The sequence below is a fragment of the Pseudochaenichthys georgianus genome, chromosome 5 (assembly GCF_902827115.2).
Source record: "Pseudochaenichthys georgianus chromosome 5, fPseGeo1.2, whole genome shotgun sequence".
NCBI classification, from domain to species: domain Eukaryota; kingdom Metazoa; phylum Chordata; class Actinopteri; order Perciformes; family Channichthyidae; genus Pseudochaenichthys; species Pseudochaenichthys georgianus.
This window is the reverse complement of record NC_047507.1, coordinates 17,187,144-17,205,111: the sequence shown is the minus strand read 5'-3', so window position 1 is coordinate 17,205,111 and position 17,968 is coordinate 17,187,144. Positions and strand designations below refer to the sequence as shown.

At 37.2% G+C, this 17,968-nt stretch overlaps 2 protein-coding genes across 3 annotated transcripts; one reads left to right on the top strand and one right to left on the bottom strand.

The window, feature by feature from the left end:
• The first annotated feature begins 3,234 nt into the window (after positions 1-3,234).
• c5h3orf18 (chromosome 5 C3orf18 homolog) lies at positions 3,235-7,745 on the top strand. 2 transcript variants are annotated; one of them, XM_071203118.1, is made up of 5 exons: positions 3,235-3,366; positions 4,418-4,834; positions 5,050-5,075; positions 5,895-6,024; positions 7,159-7,745. In XM_071203118.1, the coding sequence occupies exons 2-5, from the start codon at positions 4,574-4,576 to the stop codon at positions 7,237-7,239; spliced, it is 498 nt and encodes a 165-aa protein (XP_071059219.1). In that variant the 5' UTR covers positions 3,235-3,366; positions 4,418-4,573; the 3' UTR covers positions 7,240-7,745. The 2 variants fall into 2 exon arrangements, with proteins under 2 accessions (XP_071059219.1, XP_033939662.1); XM_034083771.2 differs by having other exon boundaries at positions 3,235-3,575.
• A 45-nt stretch (positions 7,746-7,790) lies between these two features.
• Positions 7,791-17,086, bottom strand: LOC117447136 (high mobility group protein HMGI-C). The gene is made up of 6 exons (XM_034083772.2): positions 16,819-17,086; positions 14,817-14,986; positions 14,536-14,619; positions 12,732-12,782; positions 12,588-12,623; positions 7,791-11,029 (listed from the first exon to the last, which is right to left on the bottom strand). Exons 2-6 carry the CDS (start codon positions 14,919-14,921, stop codon positions 10,946-10,948), a joined length of 360 nt encoding a protein of 119 aa, XP_033939663.1. The 5' UTR covers positions 14,922-14,986; positions 16,819-17,086; the 3' UTR covers positions 7,791-10,945.
• Positions 17,087-17,968: the final 882 nt, after the last annotated feature.

Here is a 17,968-nt window from a genome sequence, read left to right as displayed (position 1 = left end):
TTATCTTGTGTCTTTCATCCAAAACCAGTTCCCTTACATTTGTTATAATCCCTGCATTTGTTAAGGACACCTTTAGTTCATCCCCACATAAAACAAAGTCTTATTCTAGCCCACACAGCATTGTGTATCTCCTCAACGTCCAATAGGCTAAATGTGTCTGCTTGTCAGCTCCCCAGTAATAACCAGATTTAGACCTTCATTAGATGAATTAGCCTACATTTTAATATTTTGTTTATCGATTTTCAACAAAGGCCATCTTATATGCAAAAGTGACAGTATTTCCTTGTTGCTTTGCCTGACCATAAACAACATTGTTTTGTAGATTATAGTTCTCAGTGCACTTTTATACAGATATTGAAATGTATGAGAAAATGTTTTTCATCTGTCATTTTTTGACCAAACTTCTACCACTGAGTTGTGATGTTCAGAAAGAGCCCACAGAGACTAGAATTTAGTTAAATTGGCAAGTATTTTGATCATCAAAACTATCAGCTTTTCTTCCTACATTTTTCCACGAGATTGATCAAAACCTTCATGGTGTTGGTAGTCTTTCTTTCTTTAAAACTATGGCCAAACCTTAATATTTGTTCCACTTCATATACAAAAATAGAATATTGGATTGGGTAGACGAATACAATTGTCCTGATTACCTTGCTGACTACCAGATAATGTAAGTATAACTCCAAATACCTATACCTTTATTTATCTTTAAATATGTTACAGTTTCATCTTGTTTTATTGTACCCATTAAGGTGTTTTGTTTTCTTCCAATTGTATTTTATCAAGATATGTTTTGCATCTTACTTTATGCATATGGAATACAGAGATTCATATTCCTATCCCTTGACAAACAAATGTGAAATTTGTAATGTTCCCATTGCAATGTTGGAAATAACTTCTTGTAGTTAAGTGCATGCATCCTATTTGGTTGTCTGCTTTCATGCAAGTCACTGGAGGCTGCCAAAGCACCTGCTAATGGCTAACTGCAAGCTAATTGCAGTTCCCATAAGTGGACCACGTGATGTTGATGTCAGAAAATGCATTTGATATTTTTCACAATTCCTTACCTTGAATCTTCTTTGTCTTGGTAACTTTTAGAATAACGGCCCCTTTGAACTTAATACAAGTTTACCAAACCAGTTATATTTTATATCCAAGTATAACTTTGCTTTTTACAATTTGTTAGTTGAGATCCATATTAAAATATTCCTCATGGGTGATAAGCCAGTCCATCCTTTAAGTGCCATAAAAGGCCACAAAGCCTGCTGCTCTAAACTCTGGGGAAGGAGCATTACATTAAAAGTGCAGTAATGACGAGGCTAAGACATCCTCTCATTCTACTGTAAGTGTTGCCACAGTGCTTTCCCTCAGTTTTGTTAGAACTATGACAGAAAATGGTGAGAAACTATGACAAAGCAATTCACTTCACATACTACTTACAAAACAAACTCTTATATAAATTCCTCATGGAGTGATTACAGACATGTTGCTGCGTAGATATTTTCTCCTCTTGATACAATTACTAACTAAAGTCAAATACTGAAACTTGTATTCTTCCAGGCCAGCAAGTTAACACAAGAGCAGATCACCGAGTACAAGAGAGTGTTTGAGATGTCTGATGAAGAGGGACATAGAGATGTGAAGACACAGGCGATGGAGAGGCTGATGGGTTTAATCGGGATCAATCCTAAAGAGAAAGAGGTCAGCCAGATGGCCAAAGATGGTAAATATAAATCTGCATTGACTGCCAACACCACATGTGTATCTTTCTCTTAAATACATTTAGCTTTGCTCTTTGACCTTCTGACATTCTTTGAAATAATAATAGTTAGACGACAAGCACCTTTGCCAGTATGTCACCTCGTCTTCCAATTTATTATGTGAAACAAAACTGGATGTTAAATGCCAATCTAGATTAATAGCACACATTTTAGGCGGGCAACATCTTCCAAACCATTATAATAAAACTAAATATTATCTAATACTGCAGTATTCTGCTTAACTGCAGCCTGCCACATCAAACAGTAGGTGTCAGTGTTTCACCGTGTTTTATATAATGGGATATAGTTAATAAAAAGCATAGTTGCATCTCACACACACACATCCAAAATATGATTGAAATTGGGTGGTAATGTATAAAGTATGTTGCAAAAATATTTACTGCTTATTTAATATCTTTCAGTTTTTGTGGCCATGATGACTGGGGACTCATTCAAAATGAGCCGAAGAACTTGTGGATACTCTGCAACTGTTGTTACATTCACTCACAATTATAAAACAAGTACATTTATTATAACGTTCTTAACATATGTATCATATGTCTAACAAACTGAAATGTGTGCAAAAGATAAGATAAGGTTGTGCAATAACTCTGTATAACAAATCACCTCTGGCTGGCAGAGAACTAACTGCTCCATAGCTTCTCTTTGGTTAACTTCAAAAATGAATATTTAATTTAATTCTCCATTCATTACACACTTAATGTAAATAATATCCTGCTTAACTGAAAATTGGCCCTTCAATAGTGTTTTATTTATTAGATAGTTTACAGATTTGTTATCTTCACGGTGAACTGTATTTACTCTCTAATGCCGGTTTATTTATATTTGTAGATGTTTATATTTTAGAATTGTTTATTTCTAATCTTTTAATTTCTAATGATGTGCAATGCCTTGTTTTTTAATGCTGCAGCAATGAAAATATTTCCCAATTTGAGATCAATAAAGTATATCTTATCTTATATCCCACTGGAAGAATACAAAATACAACGTCAACCAATGCATCCTAATAAACATCAACGCACCATTTTCAACAGCAGGCCTAATAAAAATAAATTAAAGAACATGATCAATAATTGATTTATTTGTAATGCTTGATCCTGCTTCAAATACACTGGTCATTTTAATATTCTACAGGAGACAAATAACAGTTTTAGGGGAATTACAAATAGCAATTGTTTTAAATCCACCCCATAATGTTTACTGTTTGTTTTGTTATGGTCAGATTATTAAGAGTCAAAGAAAAAACAAGACAGGGATAATTTCCTTAGAGCTTCCACCCGGATGCAGTCATTCACTTGGGTCTGACAGCATCTGGTGTGCAGAGCCATTAAATCCCATTCTCATCCCTGCAAAGCCAGACAGACAGTTGAAGGAGCCAACTGCATCTCTCTCTTGAAGCCATTGGACCAATCACAGGGCTGCGGGGGAGGGAGTTATCCGCGCTGATCTCTGTTTGCAGCATCCCTGGAGCAGCCTCTGTTGTGTGAAATACAAGAAAGGGCCAAGCGGAGGGGGGTTGATCCGAAGAGGAAACCGGAGAATGGGAAGGGGATCTTTTTGAGGCTGCTGGGATAGGGTTACTCTGGTGTGTGGAGTCCATCTTCACATAAAATGGCTTTCTTTTTGTCAATGTAAACAGCCTGTGCAGTACCTGCTTTGCTAAAGGGGGAAGCAGAATTGGAGGAGGGGCAGCCACTGGAGGAAATGCTGCCTCTTCCAATGACATTTTCCCCTCTCTAGCTAACCCTGGCCTGCCGCAGCTCACATCTGAAGTCATGCATGTTGTATGTTAAGGTACGTATGCAGCTCTAATCTGAGAGGGAACATGGAGTAGGACCTGGTCACGTTGGCAGGATTATGAGCTCAGTTGTTTGGACAGGACTGCTGAGATACAGTGCATCTTGACTAAAAATAACACCAGTAACACAGTAATAAGGTCATACCATCATTCAAACAAAGACGTTACATGCTCATGTCTGGTTGCTGTGCAGGAATGTTTAACTAGACAACTAGCAATGACTAAATCCAGTCTTTGGTTTTCATTGGTTGTTTGCTTCAGCGGCACATGGTCCTCATTAGGGGCACAAGCAGACAGGATGCACCAAGGAGAGAGGAATGGATCATGTGTCTTGTTTCTGCTTTAAAAGAAAATGTCTTAAAACTCATATGTGTAAATCCTCAGGATGCATTGCTTGTCTCTCATGGGATGTTTACAGTATGTGTGGGTGTGAAGTAGGCCACATGTACCTGGATGTAGTGGATATTTATGGCAGTGTGTGTGGTAGCGTGTGTGTGGGTGTAAGTTTAAATTTGCCGTTTTGAAAGAGCTGCCAACACATTTCCTCACAGTGCATGTTACAGTTTAAGTGGTTAGTATTCCTTGGTATTTTATCAAGTTTGTTATGCCACTTCTCTGCCTTTGCTACCCACATCCTGCCCAAAAACATCCACCACAACTGAAATTAAGCGTGAGATGTATCAGAACTGAATTTTCTTTAATTCAACCATTTTGAGAATAATCAGTGCACAGAAGCAAATTGGACATATTTTAGTTTTTGGCTGCAGTTAAAAGAACGCTTTACCTTTATTCATGCTTCCTACAATAACCCTTTATTAATCATAAACTGTTGTTTTAGTTTTTTCTCCAGATGAAATTGCGAAGCCCCATCAATGCTCAAACCAGAGAGAAGTCACCTGTGTCCACCATGAGACGCACTAGAGGCTGAGCGACACAGCAACATCCACACAAAGAACCAAAATACATCCTTCAGTTGAAAGTGTTGCACCTGACCATGGCCGTAACTGCAGCTAAGACAACTCCAAGTTTTTTCTCCACAACTGCCACGACCACAGCAATCCCCTTCCTCTCGACGAGCAAGGGCGTCAGAGACAATGTCACCTCCAGAACGACATTAATGACTGTTACTATCACAGCAAACGAGACCAGCTTCAATGCCACCTCGTTCCCAGAGGCCGTGATGGAGGGCTCGGGAATGGGAATGGTGCTCGTACCCTTTGGCATCATCACTGTCATCGGCTTGGCAGTGGCAATAGTAAGAAATCATTTAGATATTGTCTCTTAAGTAGCATTAATCTCTAAATGAACTGGAATGTCTTGACCAAATCGATGTTGTTTATATCAATAAGTGTGTATTTGTCTTGACATACATACTGTTATGTGTTTATACTTGCACTCAGTAATTTACTTTGTTGTTTTATTTTAAATCCATCGCCTTTTTGTCATTATATCTGTTTTTCTTCATCCTAGATGCTGTATATTCGGAAACGGAAGCGGTACGTTTACAAATACTTATTTTAGCTGATCCCACAACCTGCCTTAGTTTATTACAACCAGCCTTAGTTTATAACATGCCAATTGGTATCAGTATTATTTTCCGACAGTAATTATATACATCTATCTAAGTACTGTACTACAATACAACTTTTATTTCAATGTCCTGCAACCTTAAACTTTGAATCAAGTGCATTTCAGAGGGAATATTATACTCATTCTCCACTAAATGTATTTGATAACTTTAGTTAATTTGAAGATTCAGATCCATGATGCAAAAATATAATCATAAAACAATGTATGTAGTATTATTACAGGTTCCCATGTTGAAATCCACAAACTATCTGGACGTTTTCATGGTACCTTGTAAAAACAAAGAGCTCATTTAACAGTTACTATAATAATAGAACATGATTAAGCATACAATTCCTTCATTTAGTTCTGAAATGGGGCATTAATAAAAATAGGAATTTTACTTTTGGTACTTTAACTATATTTTTATTATTTTCCTTTTACTTATGTACACTTTTGAATGCAGGACTTATATGTGTTGTAGAGTATTTCTACACTGTAGTTTTGCCCTTGCTGAATTAAAATAGTAGTTTTCTTGTTCCATCTCTGCTAAAACATAGTTTCAACCAAGACAATTCTGGCAGTTTTAGCTCATTATGTGGCAGAGTAGTGAAGAGGGGCCCTGTGTCAAAATCCAGTTAGTAGGGTTTAGCAAATAACAAACATTTTAAACCAACAGTGCAACTAGGCAACATTTATTTTTCACCTAAATGCTGACTTCACTTCACCTCTCAACTCTTGTCTTACAGGCTAGAGAAGCTGAGGCACCAGCTCATGCCCATGTACAGCTTTGACCCGGCTGAAGAACAAGATGACCTGCTGGAACAGGAACTACTGGATCACGGCCGGGACGGCAGCCTCGCGGGTCCCAATGCCAAGGTGAGGTTCTCTCAGGAACCAATGTCCTATCTCTCTGTCTTATCTAGAATAAATGCTCCGATTCAGACCACAAGTGGAGGACCGCAAAAGCCACGATAACCAAGTTACAATGACATAAACAATGTTTCCTGTCATAGATAACAAACAAACTTCTATCAAAATTCCCCAGTGTTTAGTTGAGTCTCTATTTGTTGACATGTCAGTATGTGCTTTATTTATTTTTGTATTCCACTATTAGATGTTAATCTCTTAATGTCCATGTTTTTCCTGTCAAAACTTATCATTATTTTCTTTTGATTTCTTTTAAGTTTTAACAATGGCATAATGGTAAAAGGCAAGCATGGTAAAGTATCACCTGAGTGTCTTTGAAACATCTCTCTAAACCTCTTTTTTGCTCCCAAACCTAATTCTCTCATTGTTTCCGTTCATCAAACTTAAACAAGTTAGTTGTTTGTCATATTATAAGATCTAATTTGTATTAGAGTATGCTAACAGAGTATGCTAACACACACAATCACACTCAGTCATACTATTTGTCATCCTTTCCTTTTTTTGCTCCCTCAACTTAATACTCCGATCATAACAGATTTCCTCATTTTATGTTCAAATCAAATCCATCCATGTATGTGTACACACATAAAGTAGTTATAAAGAAACAAACATAAAGAATTACAGTTTAATTTTTTAGTAAGATGAACTTAAACTCAAAATCTCATTCATAGCTTTCAACTGCATTTCAAACATGGCCATTATATTTGCATAAAATACAAATATGTCTTTGGCACTGGCATACAACGATTATGTGGCTACATTCATTTAGCTACATTTTAGAATGGAGGTTTGCCTTAATAATATTCTTATACATAATCACACACATTTTATAGTACAAATGAGAGTATGTATATACAAATGAACTCTAAACAGTTGGCATACCATGGTTTTGCACATGGCTTCTGACCCTAACACATATTCTCTGGTTTCAGTTATCAGTCACATTTCACTTATTTGATGGTCTTGAAATGAGCAACTAGCAATCATCACCATTTCCAAGTTGAGTTGTACAATTAAAGACTAGAGCCAACATGTGATCTTGATGTCACTGACAGTTTTATGTCCCATCTGTCTCCCCTGCAGACTCTCACAACCTCCCAGGGGACGACACAGAGGCCCAGTCGTCTGGTCTTCACAGATGTAGCGAAAGCTCTCAACGCTTAACGGCTCTCTTCCATTAGTTCGTTTCAGTTTGAAGCTCGAGAAACAGACTGTCTCTCAGGAAGAAAAACAAAGGGAATACTGGAGTGTTTTTAGGACAACTGTTGCTTTGAAGGACATTTTCATCACTCTGACACAGGACGAAGTGGTTTTCAAAAACAAATTGGAGGGTGCATGTTTGATAAGGGAGTATAATGGTAGGAATCACATATGATCTTGCACTTGTATTATTTGGTACACAAATGCAGTGGGATGCACTTGAATCATTGCTGTTAAAATGTTTGGTAGCTTTTCAGTGAAGTTCTTCTGAGCTTCAATATCTACTTCCATGTTTGAAGAGAGAAATGTACACTTGTGTTTTAATGATTTTGTGGTCTTTTGTCTCTGATGAGCTTGAACTCTGGATGTTTTTTCATCCTTAAGTGAGCTGTCCCTCACTGTTTTGTTTCCTCTTTATTGAGCAAAGAAGATCTGTTGCCATCTGTATACATTAAAACTATTTAAACCAATTCGAAAGAAAAAAGGTTTTGATGTACAAATCCATGACAAAAGAGTTGATGGGTCTGATATTTTATTGATAAGCGATAAAGAAGCAGAATAACACAAATCACATGGTAAAGAATCATTACAAAACATATATCACAGGTTTGTGAGTTGTATTAATGTATTGGATGAGGACACATCAACAACATAACTACAAAATGGTGTTAAAAGTAAGGCATAAAAGATGATTTCTCAAGTTACACTTCAACTTTTCAATAGTTGAATATGGATCAAGTACTGTATGTACTATCAGTAAGATCACAGAACAACGTTGTCCCCTTATAGAGAGTAAATATCCAGACACAGCTTGTGTAAAACAACAAACACTAACCCAGCCGTAGTTACATTAAGAGGCGCCTTACGTTAATTATGGTGACGTGAATGTTGCGAGATGAGATGAATGGACTACAACAGTACTAGTTAGACAATTATTTCAAGATTTCATGATCCACATCGCCTGCAGGTTCTGTGGAAAAGGTCAGACAGCACTAGCCAAAGACTTTCTTCAGAGGTAGTCCAAAAGGGAAAAACGTAACGTCAATGCAGTTGTACAATAAAACATAACTGTCTGTAAATTCATTAAGCTCCATGGCAGCAGCAATGTACCCAACAATACTGAAATACATACACAAATGGGGATATTACATATCATAGTGATATGAAAAATGAAACATTTGCAATAAGCTTACTGTCAGTTTAAGGGCAGACATATTGACCACCAAGGTCTTAAAAACGTTACTGTATTAAAAGACTGGAACCTTGAAACTTCTTTATTTTTTAAATAACTAAACAATTGGAAATTAAAGAAAAAATACTTTGAAATACCATTATTATGATTATTTATGATGATTTATTAAAGATAAACAAGTATATTTAGGGGTTACCCTTAAAGTGTGTTTTTTACATCATTCAGATCGTTTTATTTCTCTTTTAAACACCACAAGCGCTGACCACAAATGGAATTCCAATAATTTCCATTGTATTTTAGATTCAGAAACACATATCTCAGAACTGGTCAAAAACCAAAACTATCTGCATGACTTTAAACCACAAGTTAGAAAGAAGAACCACAAATTAAAAGTTTAATTAAGAAGAAATACAACCCACCCTTTAATACAACTATGGGTTGATCAATGAGTCATTTATTAACAAATGTATACTTATTCTTCTGGTATAATATATTTTTGCGATTAGCATAACTATCACATAGTAGCCCAATTGTTGCGGGTCACTAAAATATATAGTCTCTCTTATAGAAAAATGAAGAAACAACCTTTTTTCCTTTCATAAATGAGTAAAACAACAAAGAGAACGGTGTGAAATATTAATTACTTATTTTCCACCATTTATGTCCACCTTGTCATGTATTTCAGCACCTTGAAGTTATTTGCTGCCCTTGTTTTTTTTTTAAATTACACTTATTAAGAGTGTCCCACATACAATTTACAGTGTAAGAATGAGAAAAACCATGATAACAATGAGAAAGACCCAAAAAACAAACAAGTATTTCATAAGGAAGTACACCCTAAAAAAGTATTTTATCAAGTTGTTGTAAACTATTGGATGCATTGTTTTCCCAGGAGTCTCACTTCAGCTTTTAACAAATACATTTTTTAAAGAAAATGACAATGATGCTTTTTTTGTACACCAATAGTAAAATCCTCTGCTGGTGTGTGATATGTGCTTTTGTGTGTACGCCTGAAAACCCTTTGCCTGTGTGTGTGTGTGTGTGTGTGTGTGTGTGTGTGTGTGTGTGTGTGTGTGTGTGTGTGTGTGTGTGTGTGTGTGTGTGTGTGTGTGTGTGTGTGTGTGTGTGTGTGTGTGTGTGTGATTGTTGCTGCAGAGGGAGTGACAAGTTATTTTGTTGTGATGTTTTTTGTTACTGAGGTAGTATGAGAGTTTAAGAAACTGAGGGCATCTGAGGTTTAAATGAGGTCTTTGTGTCAAGGCAAACTGGTAATGTCAAACACAAATCAGAAATGCACAACAAACACAGCACAATCATTTTTACTGAGTAGAGTGATAACATGTTCCTGAATAGTTTAGTACCTGAGGTTTCAATATGGTGTAAAAGCACTGTAATAGTAAAATCCTGAGTGTGGTAAAATGACATGTCAACAATGTTGTTGACTAAAGTAAATATGAAGGGTTTCTTTCCAAAACAAGACATCCATATAAACCTTTGGGTGCTTTTTTACTTGCTGGAGGGTGGAAGAGGAAATACAATCATTGAGGTTATTAAGTCATAACTCTTGCCTACATTGGCAATTGTTATGCATTACTTTTTAACTTTGAGTAATGAACATAAGACATTTATTTTCTCCCAAACTGGATATCTCCTTTTGGAATAAAATCTTTCACATCTACTTTTATAATAATGACTTCAGAGCACCATGTTTATATTGTAACATCACTAAAAATGTCACCATCTTGCTCCCATTTCATATGAGAATTCATGACACTTGATTTAGATTTTTCTTTCAATAAAACAGTCAAGGTTAGTTCCTTTTTCTCTCAATTTTAACCCACAATCCTGTCCACACACCCGCTCAGAGACAAGCAGAGAGGTTAAGAGAGTGGGCATCCTTAAAGCAATAGTTTGACTTTTTGGGTAAATACACTTCTTGGCAATCTTTCCAAAAGTTAGATAAGAAGATTTCGAAAAAACAATTAATCTTAAGCGAAGCATTCAGACTGGACACAGTCTGAAGGTGAACATTTAACCTTACACATTTAAAACTCGAAAGGCACATTGCAGTAACTGTGAACAATTAACTAAAAACTGCTATCAGTCTTTATGCTAAGTTAAGCTAACCAGCTTCTGGTAGTAGCTTAATATTAACCGTACAGATATGAGATTGGTATCTTTTGATGCAACTCTTGGTGTAAGTGAACAAGCACAATTCCCAAAATGTCAAACTATTTACAAAAAAAAAGCTATTTTGAAAGATCAAATTATTCGAAGTAAAAACAGAGCTTGTTCATCAAACTCTTATAGCGAACTAATAAAACCAGGTTACAGTATCATATCGGGAGAAGAAACAACTGTCTGCAATGACTTCTTTTTGTGTGGTTATGTGTGTGTTCCTGAATTCCCATCACAGAAAGGGGTCAGACCCCTGTTTGTTTGAGGCCAAACCTTGAGGTAGGTCGAAAGTCATCCCATCTACTCCCCTTCCTCCTGCGTTGGAACCTGAGATGTCTGAGGCTCGAGCTGCGAGGGATCATCCTCAGTCTCTTCTGAAGAGCCCTGGAACAGCACAAGACCAAAAAACACCATCACTTTGTGTGTTGTCGCAGTCTAGTGACTCATAATGCACAAGATAATGAATCTATACTAGAAAGAGTACGAGAATACAATAATGAGTGTACAATTCAGTGATTGCGTGCGGGGAAGTAGGTCCAGCTGTCAGACTTAGAAATGTGAAGAAGACGACGGTTAGGTCAGGAAACCAAGAAGACAGAGAAAGAGAACAGTTAGATCAGGTTTCCCCTCTCTACATTGACTCATTCTTCCCCTTCGTGTGCGTGCGTCTGAAAAAGGGAGTCTATCTCAACGGTTTCAGTTCTTGAAGAGGAGAGGATGCGATAAGGAAGACGAGGGGCATCAAGAGAACTGACACGTTGTGCAATATTCTTTGTTTGAAATATGAACGAGGTGGCTTAAAGAACTAACGTTTCTCAGAAACACTGGGTGTGCACTAAAACTGGATGTAACGAAAGGATGTTTGGAGGTGTATTTGGGGAATTCAGCACCGCCGTCTGTACATTTCCTAGAACCCGTCATATCCTTGTGAAGTCAATTAACATATAGCTCAAAGAACATGGCTGTTTCTTTATCATTACATACAAAAGTAAATATGTAGTTAGCAGCGATGTGCCATGTTGTTCTAATCCTATTTTATGTGCAGGGCAGTGCAAAGGATTAGCTGTATGTGCTGCACAAGCTGGAGGAAAGAAGCTTTTTCTTATTCTGTGTTGGATTTGTGATTATGGAGACGTTTGCCAAAGAAGTATATGATATTTATAAAGTATGATTCTTTTACATTTAAACAAATTTTAAATGATGAAAAAACAAATATAAAATGCGATACTTAAGAATCACATGTCACTTTACTTGATCAATCTAGCCAAAAATAAAGCAGTATAATGCATCAAAGTGGATAACTATGTTGTTAATTCAATAACTTTGTCATCATGCTCTCTATCTTTATGTTTTTTGTTAAAAACATTCAATATAACACACTGCAGTGTTGGTTAGGTATATTTAATAAATTGGTTACTATATACTGTCTGAAGGCAATACTTTGTTGGCTGCAGAACCAACTTAATGGGCCCATAGGGCTTTTGAATGTAGTTCAGGTTTGAATAGGAACACAAGTAGAAGATATTCATGAATAGTTAAATGAGATCTGCCCTCAAAAGTCCCTCATTATAAATGAGACTGATTTAGTGAAAAAGTAAGATGTGTGACACAAACTGAAATGTCTGATCTACTGAAGCAGAGGATGTATTTCTTCATTGTCACAGACTCTCAGTGACTTAAGCTACAGTTCAATGTGATATATAGTAAGTGACTAATTCAAAAACGTATTGAAAGTAATTTGGTATGTGTGACTTACCAAAAAGACTGCAGTGGAAGGGTATTTAATTATGAGGGCTTATGCTAAGATTTAAAAAGGATGTAATGCTTTGTAATGATTTAAAGAATCTGCAACATTTCTGCTCATTTTCTTAGATTAGAGATCTTACTTCAGTCATTTTAACAAATTAAATCACAAGAATCAAAAGATTTTTTTCCCCCTCACCTGATGCTCTTCAGCTACTTGTACTACTTTCCGGGGCTGCGGTAAGAGAGGAAACACAATGAATATATCATGAATACAAGCGCCCTGCAGCTCAAGGAGACACCTTGAAGGCTTTGGACACAACTGTCAGTGATTGCTCCATACCCATTTCCTCGGTCGCCCACGCGGACGTTTCTCACCAACGGGCTCTACTTTCTGAGGAAGAACAGACGAATGGTTAACACCAGGTTTCACATTTTAACAATTCTGGCATACTTTCAGCTATAACTAAGATTAGGGTCTTATGCGTTGCCATTTTGTATATTTATAACTTTGTCGCCAGAACAAAGTTAACTGCAATAAAAATACAAACAGTTATTTAAGTCAAAGTATCCCTCTGTGTAGAATATGAAGAGCTGTCTGTCAGAATATAAATGAGGAACTCTACCAAGCAAAGTTAAATGATCTTCAACAATCGAATGAAAATACCAAAAATACACATATTCATTGCATATTTTGCTTTTATATCTACATTATCAGAGAAATGCTGAATTTCACTCAATTTGTAAAAAAACTAAAAAATGTATGTGGGTTATGGCATGTTTTACAATAGGCACATACATACCAATGTATGTTTCAGATGTAAATAGATCGGTGGAGTTGCCTGATACTAATGTTTTTTCCAGAGATAGCGATGAAACAAATAAAATCTATAATAAAACAAGATATGTTATCTGTATACAATTGTTTAGAGTGTTGCTACAAATGCACAGACATCCTGGAAATCTGCCAGCAGGGGCACTAAAACAACTGCTACAACAAGCCTCTGAAAATAAACTTCAACTTTAAGAGAACATTTGACAAAATAGCAAAGGGTAGCTTTTTTCTAAACTATCTTTAATGTCAATGCACACAGCAATGTGGCTCCTGATGCTATATCTGAGTACATGTCGTCATAAGTGTACTGTAAATTGATATTTCACAGCTGTCATTCAACAATGTCAACACTTTTTAAACACGCTGTCACACATGTTTTTGTTTATTTTGAAAACACATAAATACACAATATAAAAAATAGGCTGAGATTTTAGTTTTTAAAGTATTGGTTAATTTAGAAGTGCTGTTTTAATGTTACATTATTGGAAAAGGTCCCTTTGGTGAGAATGGTACTAATTCTTTACTCAATTGAAAGTAGAAATAATACATGTTTAAAATTGTATAATTAAAAGTCATGCATTCAAAATATTTTTCAAGTACCAAAAGTAATGCTCACTATGCAATATACTTCATTACAGAGTTTTTGACTATTGTACATACATATTAAGATACAATAATTATCATGAATGCATAGATGTGAAAGATGGACCAATTTAGATGGAGCTTATATCAACATAAAACACTGTTGATATGCAAAGTGATAGTTTAAAAGATGATGAGTAAAATTGCAAACTGCAAAGTGACTTCACATGTGCCTCAAAGATGTACTTTGACTTTCGGTATTTAAGCATGGGCTGTTGTATCTTTAACCACTTTTATTAATGTTAAGTGAGAGACATCTCTCTGTAAGACAATCTGTCATTCCTCAGAACAATAATAGCTATCACTAACAAACAGGCGTGAGACAAAAATACTGCACTCATTTAACAGCTGCTCTTTTCTCTGTTTTCAGCTGACACTGCCCTCATCATGATGAATGCTGACTTCCATTAAATGCCCTGCAAATGACATCAATCTTAGTTTTTCAAAAAATTATAAATGGAAACAAAATGTATAGAGTATTTCCATCAATTGTAACACAAATATTGTGTGTGTTATTGAGTGTTAGAGTAAGAAATCACAGATGACTGTAATGTCACTAATGATTATATCTTTCTATTATATTTTCTAATGTTAAGAAATTCACAGCATCATTTCTTTCTTTCTCAAATAAATACATGTATTTATTGACAGGTTATAAATCAGTTTCAACCTTCAGTGCCGTTTTGGGGCCTTTGTTCTTGCTGCCTTTGGGTCGTCCTCTCGGTCTCTTCGGAGTCGGTGGCCCAACAGGCTCCTGCACAGAAAAAAACACATGTTAAACTAACCATTGAAAAACATTGCTTTGCATGAGCTGTTTCTTTACAGCCAGGAGACACGGACCCATAATGAACTAGCTTTGTTTCCCAGAAGCACCTTTTAATTAGATACTTAATGATTTAAGATCTAGGATAGACCTGATTAACCTGATCTTTTTAAAGACTGGAGCCTTACCTGTTGCTGTTTCCGGGGCCGACCCCTGCCCCTGCGCTGAGGCTCAGGAGGAGACTGGGCAGTGCTCGGCTCGGGAGACGGCTCTTTGGTCCCACGATTACTCATGCCTGTGTCTGTCCACCTGCTTCAAAGAGTGTGGGCATCAAAGCCTGGAGAAGCAGCCTCAAGGGCTTAAAGAGGAGAAGATGAGTGTAAAAAAACGTAGTATTGCAAACTTACGAATTAAGCAATTATCTTCCACAAATTATATTCAAAACGTTTTCTTTGCACAATCACAACCGTGAGTTTTGATCAGTGCTTAATATAATTGAAGGGATAAATCAGAATCACACAGGATCATTTTCCAGTAGTGAGCGTGGGAACTGCTTATACATTAGCCTTGGCACCAGGTTCATTGGAAACACAGACAGGGGTCTGGCAGACGCAGGGAAACATGAGAATGGTGTCCAGAAACTAAAAGTAGCACAGATATTCACAACTCAATCTGCCATCCAAAATCTGCATCTGCTCTGCTGTACGCTGCCTTTCCATCTGTCCTCTGCGAGGTATTTCTCAATGAGGTTGTGCATGCTGTAGGCGTGCTGATGCTGCAACAACCTTTATTTAAAACGTGTGGAACTTAGACACCCAAAAAATAAATACTTATTACTTATTTTTAATGGAAAGAATCATTAAAACATGGCAAACTATTCACACATCTAAGATTGCAACCTATATAGTGAACTTTAGAGCTGCAATGCTTAGTTGATTTATAGAATAGTCATACACAAGAAATGAACCTGGAACTTTTTTCATAATTGATGGCAGTCTCTGTGTCTCATTTGATTGTAAACAAAATAGTTTTAGGTTTTGAGTTATAGGGCACAGATACATGAAAAAACATAATCTGAAGAAACAATTTGGACTTCAGGCAAAACTTTTTTTTTTTTTACCAACTGAATAATCAATTTATTATTAAGGACATGTCAGTGATTTCCTAATTCAGTAATTGTCTGGTCAATTACATGTAACATAGTTAAAACGCCATTTACGCCCCCAAAAACCATGTTGGCATCTTGAATTGTCAAAGATAACAAGTTTACAATCACATTATGACCAAGAAAGGCAACAATTCTCGAAAAATGACTGAAAGTTGAAATGAGTTATCAAAATTATTGTCTGATTGATTATGACAAACCATGTATCCTCTTATCATATTTGTTGGGAATTTCTCAAAGGACGATTAGTTAATTTGTATTAAGATAGATAGATGACTAAATGCTGTTTGTAATGTCCTAAGGTGGTCGTTCACCGTAAGGTCTAGCTCTGGGAGGAATGTGCCAAAATCTAATTGCCAACACAGCCTATCAAAACGGGCGAACTGAAGCAGGAAGTCGGAGTCATTTGAGAAATATACGTCCTTGTTGAAACGAGTAAAAGCCAAACGAGACAAACGACGCCGTTTCGTGGCTTCTAAACGGAGTTAGGAGCAACACAACAAGCGTCCTGCACTTCTTCTGCAGCGGCAGACCGCCCGCTTAACTAGTCTGTGTTTGCCAGTCTAGTACTGGGACTGAATGTACTTTTTGCATATGGGCGGCAATTGCAACCATAAAAACACCTTGTTTTACAGCCTTTTAAGAAGGTGCGTAAAGCGCTCCTGCATGACTTCAAACCTTCCCGACTATGGATTGAGTATCTAGCTCATGTAAACGCCAAAACAACAGTCGAGGCCGTCAGTGTTTAAAGTCGGTGCTCTCTTCACAACACCCCCCTGCTCACATCACTTGCGCAATAGTTTGTATGTGCTGTTTTCATTAGTAATAACAGGTCCGCCGAAGTGGATGAACCAAAAAACTGGAGAAACTTTAGCGAGAGGGACAAAGGCGAGGAACACAGGTGCAAAAGCTCTCCTTTCAAAGCAGCCATGGACATACACACATATATACACCCAGGCTATAGGTTCCATGTTCAGGCTGAGTGCTCACCGCCAAATGCAACAATGAGAGCGCAGGGAACTTACCTTGAGACGGTTCTAGCTTTACCTGGAAGTTCACACACGGTCAGCTCACTTTGTGCTCCTGCACAACTCTGAAAATCTCAGAGTATCGACCGTCTCATTGGTTGGATTGAAAGGGTAAACTCTCTCTCTCTCCCTCTCTCCTCTAATCGGAAATGTGTGTGATCCCCCCAGACGTCCAGTCACGAATACCCCAGTTGCAGTATAATTGGGGGTTAGCTGAGCAGTATGCATTGCATACTTTCTCTATTAAAGCATGTTTCAAGAGGGAGCTAGGGTAGGAGGGTTGGAACAGAGGACCCCGCCCCGAAAACTCACCGGACCACCCACTTGAGAGAAAGAAAGAGGGAGTCTGGTTCCGGGGTTCCCAAAGTGGGGAAGTTCCCCACAGACGGGAGGAGAAGGTACAGTAGAAATGTCTAGACGGGTTTAAGCAGAGGTTTCACACTCTCTCCCTCTCCCTCCCTGCTGTTAGATCCCCACCTACACCGCTGGAGTTTATGTCAGTCATAACAAAGGAACCAAATATCAGATGGGGTTTTTGAGAGCAAAGTGTGTGTGCAGCAGCCGTCTTTATTTTGAGGGGGGGGGGGGGGGGGGGGTGACCACAGTTTGGTTAATTTAATTATGCATCAGATTCCCTTTTTACCAGATCTGAGTAAAATTACTAATGTCCCCTTTAATGTTCCTATGTTGAACAACCTGAACAAAGTGTTTTTATTAGACACCATATCTTGTCTCTTTAGTATTTTCGTTCTGTTCTTGTTCTCTTTATGTTTAAAATAACATCTTCCTATGGTGGACTTTGGAATCTTGAAATCCTACCATCATAGTTTTTGACACATGTTTCAGTATAGGTTTAAAAAACATTGAGATTTCAGAGGTAACTTTGCACACACTGATAAATACAGACATAAATGTTTGAACAACAGTGAAAACACATTCCAGGGGCGGCTAATGCTGAAGCGCTCATGGAGTCATATCAGGTCAGCCTGCTGGCATAAGACCAAACATATAAAGCTTTAGGTTACAAAGATGGAGCACAGGGCTGCATCTGAACGCCAGAAAGTGTCAGTTTCATTATGTACCTCAGAAATTCATATCCTCTGAAATATGAAGTTGTATTTTGAAATACTCACATAAAAATGTTGAA

Bases quoted from the DNA above. Each gene is read 5' to 3' on its own strand.
- c5h3orf18 (XM_071203118.1), top strand. From the start codon at position 4,574: ATGGCCGTAACTGCAGCTAAGACAACTCCAAGTTTTTTCTCCACAACT. The intron at 5,076-5,894 runs GTACGTTTACAA...CTTGTCTTACAG, and splicing joins TATATTCGGAAACGGAAGCG to GCTAGAGAAGCTGAGGCACC. The intron at 6,025-7,158 runs GTGAGGTTCTCT...TCTCCCCTGCAG, and splicing joins TCGCGGGTCCCAATGCCAAG to ACTCTCACAACCTCCCAGGG.
- LOC117447136 (XM_034083772.2), bottom strand. From the start codon at position 14,921: ATGAGTAATCGTGGGACCAAAGAGCCGTCTCCCGAGCCGAGCACTGCC. The intron at 12,783-14,535 runs GTTGAAACTGAT...GTTCTTCCTCAG, and splicing joins GCCCCAAAACGGCACTGAAG to AAAGTAGAGCCCGTTGGTGA. The intron at 12,624-12,731 runs GTATGGAGCAAT...CTCTTACCGCAG, and splicing joins GTGGGCGACCGAGGAAATGG to CCCCGGAAAGTAGTACAAGT.